We start from the raw sequence: 7605 nt of genomic DNA, 5'->3' as shown, positions 1-7605 counted from the left end.
AAGATGATCTCAAACTCCTGACTCAACAATATTTCACATCAGCCTCTTAAGTGACCAAGGTTACGAATATGTGTCTCTGAGATAATTATGTAAGTTTTTCCTTATAAATATACATACATGTATATATATTATGCATTAATGATTATGCATATCATTTACTACACATTAGCTATTATGAATATCTAGTGACTATTTCAAGTATATGGGAGGGTATGCAGAGGTTGCATCCAAGTAAAAAACCATTTATATAGGATACTAGAGCATCCATGGGTTTGGTATAGTCAGAGTGTTCTAGAAGCAAATAGTATGTATTTCAAGAAATGAAGTACACATTGCTGGTTAGTGGTGGCGATCACCTTTAATACCAGCAATTGGGAGGCAGAGGCAGGTGGATCTTTGAGCTCCATGCCATCTTGGACTATAGAGAAAGTTCTAGGACAGCCAGGGCTATACGGAAAATCCATGTCTCCAACAGAAAAAAAAATTTAAAAATAGAAAAAAATGAAGCAAACACTTAGATTATTGTGAACCATATGTTTAAACAAATTAGCATCAGCTTTCCTCACATATGTGTGATGTAAGTGCGTTAACAAAGACTAAAAGCTACAAGTTGGGAGGAATTCGTGGTAAACTAAAGCAGGCAACCTTGTTGGCTTCTTTCTTTATTAGGATGGAAGGACCTCAGTGGGAAGAACCCTGGATGCTGACACAGGTCTTGTCTCCTTTTAGCTTTTGTGGTTTTGCAGAATCCTGGCATTTGCTCCTGCCTGACATGCAGCAGCATCCTCAAAAAAGGAGGCTGTATTCTCTAAGAGCTCAGCTACTGACCTAATGGAAGGGCTGTACTTCTATTAATTAGTACACGAGATACAATGAATGCCTACTTTTGTATGGAAGAGAAAAATAATGATTATTTATTTCTATTTTCTGTTCTCATCCCCACCAGGACACAAAGCTAGTAAATACAGACAACCAGTTGTATTCAAGGGATAGAGAATCTGTATATGCTAGCAAAGGATGCATAGGAAAGATCTGGGAAGAACAAGGAGGGGGCAGAATGTTCCAGGGGGTTTTGGAGAAATATCTTCCCTAAGAGATCTTCTAGGGCCAAAACCACCCATGTAGGTCATCTGTTAGAAATGCTCTCTAGTTTTCACTCTGGAAGGTGATGGTTGCTGAACTCAGAGACAATTCTCTTCTGGAAGGATGGGAATCTCTGCAAGGTGGCTCCCCTTACAGTTACTTCCCCCTTCAAAGAAGATGGGGGCATCTGCTGCTAAAGATATCCTCATCTTTCAATTGTATTTATTTCTTATATTAGGCATGAGAGAGTTATAAAAATCTATATTTAGACACAGTACAATTTATAAACTATTGTGTTTATAACACAGTGATTCTAGTCTTCTGGGGTGACCAGGTAAATCTGAGGGCAACTCTGAAATTCACATCAGACTCGAAGAACATATTCATCTCTGTATTCATAACATGAAACACATTATTTTAAAGAAGCCAAAACAGCCTTAATCATATCAAAAGCATAGTGTATAGAAAGTAGTTAATAAACACTTCATCACTTTTCAAGATCAGGTGCTCTGCTACCAGTGGAAGTAAAAATCTTCTGAAATTATATGAAAATTGAAATATGGGGCAGCGAAAGTTTCTATCTATCTATCTATCTATCTATCTATCTATCTATCTATCTATCTACCTATCTATCTATCTATCTCTATCTATCTATCTATTTTTAAAAAAAGATTTTAGGGTAAATAAAGACTTTTGAATCAAATCAAAATATAAAGTGTCACAATACATAAATTGAAATGTAGGAAGTTATGAGTTTTCTACTTCATGAGCAAGATGAGGCAATGTCAATTTATAAAAGTTATCAGAGAGAACCATAAAATTGTCCAAAACATAAATTTATAAGAAGGAATAAAACTGATAACAAACTCATCTTAATTGAAACTAGCATGCTTCCAAATGATTACATGCCAGCAAGTAGAAATCCAAATATTGCCTTGAAAGATTCAGTTACCTTTGATAGTGTAGATGTATGGCTGTATGTATATGGAGATGTGCACCTGAGTTGCAGGTACCCACTGAAGCCAACATGAAGCTATTTTCAGTCCTCTGTTACTTAACAGAAGTCAGTTTCACCAAGGAGGTATGAAGTGAAGAAATGAGCGACATAGAAGGCTGAGGCATGGATATTAGATTAGAATCTTGAATTATAGGTGGTCAGTCAGATCCCCAGGACACAGCTCAGGCTTGTCACCACACACTGAAGTTGGACAGTCTTGTGAACTGATCCTTGAACTCATGAAGTCAGTGTATCTCCTGGTGGAAGGCGTTGGAATTGATCAAATGACATTGAGCTGGTGTCCACTGAGGATCAGATTGCTTGGTTTGTGCTGGAAACCACCACGTATTCAGCATTCATGGTTAAGTGCTGAGTATAAGAATATAAGAGTATAAAACCTACCTGGCGTTTTTCCAGTCCACAATAAATTTGAACGTGTAGCTGTCAGACAGTTCTGTAGAGAGCAAGGCAGATTATGCACAATAGCATAATTTGCAGTAGTAAACAGACCACGCATATTGAGAGAACAGGAAGAACCAAATAAATGAATGGCTGAATGAATGAATGAAATGAGAACCAATAAACTACAGCAAATCATAAATCAAATTGATTCATCTCTACCAAAATTTAATGAGAAGGCAAAGCAAATGAGCCTTTCTCATGGCCTGATATGACATAGTGTCTGTCAGATCCTATGATAACCCATTCTAACTCTCATTTGTCTTCTATTTTCCCCAATGAAGTACAGTGTTTTTTATTCTACATGTAACAATGTTTCCTACAGCATGGTCCATGGGCTATCCAATCAACAAGGGATGAGAGATAATTAAAAATTTGAATGCCTGTCTATCCCTTTCAGAACATATACTTTTGCAAGTTCCCCAGGTGACCTGAAAGCACAAAACATCTTTCAGTGAGAAACACTGGACTCTACAGTCCCTAACAAAGAGTAAACAAGAGTCCTACACATCAGTGACGAAGTCTCAGTTCCACATGCCAGAGATACTGTGGGGCCACTGTTATATGGTGCAAGAACCGACTTCACCCACAGAGTTTCATGCTTATCATTTTTAGTAATTATAGTCTTTGATATTGCACCACCTTTCAGGAGATGGTAGAACCACACCACCACATGGCTACCTTGTGAGCAGAAACAGCATTACAGCATATTACAGCTGTACTTCTATCAAGGACTAAATATTCTTTGCCAATAGTTGTGAAGTTGCTCTGCAGTCACTCTAAGTGAGAGGAAATTAACCACAATATTCACTGCAGAAGAAACTTTTGCAAGAACTAAGTAAATTTAGAAATAGAAATAAGTAGCATTCAACACAGTGTTTAGGTGCTACTGTGTTTAAGTTGAATGGAAGCCACCAATCTTTCATGTGGTATTTTTTTCTGCAATTATCACCTGGCTGGTTATAACAATTGTGAATATGCAATAAAATATGAATGCCTTTGTCTTGGTAGTGGACTGCATTTCCAAAGATTCTATGAGATATGCATTCTCATTCCACTCAGAGGTGACTCATCACTCAACTTTCTCCTCAGTCTCTGTTTCTGCTGTCTGCTCATTGCTTCTGTGCTCTGCAGTGCCTCCTGTGTTACTAGAGTTCTTATTATTAGCACATCATTATTTTCACACTTTGAATAGAGACAAAATACGTTTACTAGATAATAAAAATCTTTTCAGTTTTGAAGAAAGAGATAGGATTGGTCAGGGGTATCTTAATTTTTAGATATTGGTTGAATATAAAGTCTCCATGTTCAATGAGAATCATCTTCATTTTTTTCTTTATGATGTCTATATTCCCGTAATAGTCCAGTACTTAGAAAAAAACTTTTGTGCATAGGAGTCATATTCAGGGAAAACATCCCCTGAAGTGAGACCTCCTTTTCCATCAGGCCTTGTAGAACCAGTTCAGCTTATCATCGTACACACTAAATTACAAAGATCCTGTCCTTCACTTAGCATATCCTTCCTTAGGACACTGAGTCAGTTTATTTGATATCAATGATACTGACATAGCACTATGAGTTTATATTACTGTGGTTACACTATTATGATTAAGATAAGAGGTACTTAGGAGACAAATTGTCTAAGGAAGACAAGAATGTACTGCTTTCTAGAGCATACATTTCCAACAAAGACCGATAATAGGATGATCTTCAAAGATTTTTTATGATGACTAAACAAAATGATCCATATGCAGTTCTACCAACATGTAGTAAAAGCAACTTACTGAGTAATTAAATAAAACAGTCGCCTATTATGTGTCCCTGTCTCCATTTATACACAGTAATTATTATCTGTTAGTGTCAAAAGGAAGAACACACATTCTTGTGAACAAGTCTGATGTTCACCAACATGTTGGCATTCAGCAATGCTCTAAACATGAGATTCTATTTTATGTGTAGGCAAATTTAACAATATGTAATAGCTCATCATTTCAGATCTTTCTAAAGGATCTTCAAACAGCCTAAGTTATTTTATTTGATGCTCACTGTCAGCTAATTTAAGGGACCAATGAGTATAATAACTCTAGCTATAAAAAATAATCAGGTGAAACCCTTAATTTGCAAATGGTACTATAGCATTTTCATGCCTATGTTTGTTTGCTTGTTTCCTTGCTTGTTTGTTTGGCTGATTGATTTCTTTTGTCACAGGATCTCTCTGTGAAACTCTGGCTGTTCTGGAACTCTTTATATATCAAACTTATAGAGATTCTTCTGCCTCTGCCTTCTAAGTTCTGGGATGAAAGGCATATCCTAGCTGTCAATCGAGTTTTAACATTCCTCCCTTTTATTCCTAAACCTCTTATTTTAAATCTGTTCCTTCATTCAGTTCAACAAATTAACTCCACAATACGTCAGTAACTTTTATTTGTAGTAATACATGCCATAGATAATGGCTAGAAACCTCCAAATAATTCCTGGATTGGTCAAGTGTAATTGTGGGAACTGTCACTTGCATGATTTGATGCATTGCATGTCACTGTGTTTGGATATGGCTTGTTTTCTTTTGAATCTTATGCTGTCAGGTCACTTAACTGGATTAAACAATTTTAACAGATTCAACTAAAAAGACTCATAATAATTTAAGTATTGTTTAATGTCACAGCTAATTAATCCAACTAAAAAAAAGAATTACATCTGACAAAACTTGATCTCCTAGGAAGCTAAGGAATACAAAGTTATTAGTCCTGCAGGTTAGGAGGTGTATGTGGTCTCCTGTCATTTGACATGATAGCAAGAGGCAGTGAATATTCCTGGATTTAAGAAGTAAGTGGAGATCAAGACTAGAGGAAACTACCAAGGCTTGTGGTATGAACACCACACCAAACAAGAGTGACTTTCTTTGCACAGTACCCTTCGGAGGGCGCCCTTGACCTCAGCATTCCTCAGGCTGTAGATCAGGGGATTCAGCATGGGGTTAAAAAAACTGTAAAATAAGAAAAGGATCTTCTGCTGCTCCTCTGGGTGCTGGGACTTGGGGGCCATGTACATGACAATGGCACTGCCAAAGAAGAGTCCGACCACACAGAGATGGGAGGAACAAGTGGAGAAAGCCTTTCTGCGACCTTCCTTTGACTTGATCCTCAGGATAGTCACCAGGATGCGGGTGTAGGAGACTAGAACAAAGCACAGTGGTCCCACTAAGGTGAACACACAGGCTGCAAAGATGACAACTTGGTTGAGCATTGTATCGGCACAGGCCAACTTTAGGACAGACAGGATTTCACAGAAGAAATGATTGATTTCATGAGGTCCACAGAAGGGCAGCCTCAGGATGAGAAGTAAATGGACCAGAGAAAGGAGAAAGCTAACTATCCAGGAAACAGCAGCCAGGATGGTACACACTCCCCAGTTCATGATGACAGTATAGTGTAGTGGATTGCAGATAGCTACATACCGGTCATAGGACATCACCACAAGGAGAAGACATTCAGTGATAGCAAATGTCAAAAATAGATAAGTCTGTGTCATGCAGCCAGCAAAGGAGATGGGCCTGGTCTCATCCAAGAGGTTTATGAGTGTCTGTGGCACTGTGTTGCAGGCATAGGCCATATCGACAATGGCCAGGTGGGATAGGAAGAAGTACATGGGAGTGTGGAGTCTGGAGTCCAGGCAGATTATTGCAAGGATAGTCCCATTTCCCAGTATGGTGAGAGTATAGAAGAGAGAGAAAAGTAGAAAAAGAACAAGGTGAATCCTCGGGCCAAGACAGAATCCCAGCAGGATGAACTCTGTGACCATGGTCTGATTTTCCTCCATTTCACTATGAAAGAGGATGCAGAGAACTGAGACTCCATTCTTATAAAATGTGGTTATATCATTTCTCTCAGATTTTAGCAACATGAGAAAACTATTAGTAAACATCAGTAGGATGTAGTCAATCATTAATAAGTTAATGATGTATAATTAAAAAGTTGTGCGCAAACTATAGTTTTAACTGATATCTAAATTTGGAAGAGTACTACATTTCCAGGGCCTACATACTTAGAATAATTGGAACTGGAGCAATTATGAAGTAGCAAACCCTATACACAAAACAATTGTGAAACATAATTTTGTTTCAGAGTTTTAGCATGCAAGGATATAAAGGAGTTACTGAGGACTCAGAATCAAACATCACAGCAACTTGGAATCAGCACAAATCCAATAGTGGAAAAGCTTTTAAAATGAGAATAATACCAGAAAAGAAAAAAATTAATAATTTGATAGAATTTACATTTGTTACTTTAAGTGTCTAACTCATAGCTAAAATCTAGAGGTTGCTTGCATAACTTCATTCTAACAAAGTCATAAATGAACTTTTTTATGATTGGGTTATATGCTCATCAAGTGAACATTTGATGGGTAAGAGAATTGAGGGCCTTTGTGGAGCACAAGGTGATGTATAGATGCATACATAAAATTTGAAACATTGTTAGTGATGAGGAAAGAAAATTATATCTATTGACAATAATAAATGATGTTGTGTGCTTATGTATTTTTGATGAGGGTGGAAATTATATCTATTGACAATAATAGATGATATTGTGTGCTTATGTATTTGTTTGTGTGTAACTATTCAAAATATGTATCATTGCTTTGAGATTTAGACAGTAACCAATGTTTGCCTGTTTTGTGGCTAATCAAGTGGGATATTCACAGAATTATCAATACATTCCAGGAAAATGGGGTAATTTTTTGTTTCATGAAATGTATTACTACCCAGACTCAGTGTATGGAAGTTCAAGTGAACATCTAAGGATTTGGAAGGGTGCTTGGTAAGAGCCTATATAAATACCGTTGAAGGCAGATTTCTCATCTATTTATTTAGACTTCTCTTTCTATGTTTTATCTGAAGAAAACTAGCATAGTATAAAAATAAGGAAGTAGGTATGCTGGTTTTGTTGTTAATCTATTTCCTCGTATTTGTAATACACACTATATTTGAAATCCAAAGATCGAGGATTTGCAATTTAAAGCAGAAAAACATTGGTTGATCTTGGCATCAATAACTATACATATTTCAACTT

The 7605-nt window shown here is 37.0% G+C and overlaps 1 protein-coding gene across 1 annotated transcript; it reads right to left on the bottom strand.

Annotated features, from left to right (window-relative positions):
* Positions 1 to 5389: 5389 nt before the first annotated feature.
* LOC114628536 (olfactory receptor 2A1/2A42-like) lies at positions 5390 to 6355 on the bottom strand. Its single transcript, XM_028776422.1, has one exon. The coding sequence runs from the start codon at positions 6353 to 6355 to the stop codon at positions 5390 to 5392; it is 966 nt and encodes a 321-aa protein (XP_028632255.1).
* Between the last annotated feature and the right edge of the window lie 1250 nt (positions 6356 to 7605).

Source organism: Grammomys surdaster, unplaced genomic scaffold, assembly GCF_004785775.1.
Source record: "Grammomys surdaster isolate TR1022 unplaced genomic scaffold, NIH_TR_1.0 269, whole genome shotgun sequence".
Classification (NCBI taxonomy): Eukaryota; Metazoa; Chordata; class Mammalia; order Rodentia; family Muridae; genus Grammomys; species Grammomys surdaster.
The sequence above is the reverse complement of the archived record's forward strand: the minus strand, read 5'-3'. Positions and strand labels throughout refer to the sequence as shown.

Bases quoted from the DNA above. Each gene is read 5' to 3' on its own strand.
- LOC114628536 (XM_028776422.1), bottom strand. From the start codon at position 6,355: ATGGAGGAAAATCAGACCATGGTCACAGAGTTCATCCTGCTGGGATTC.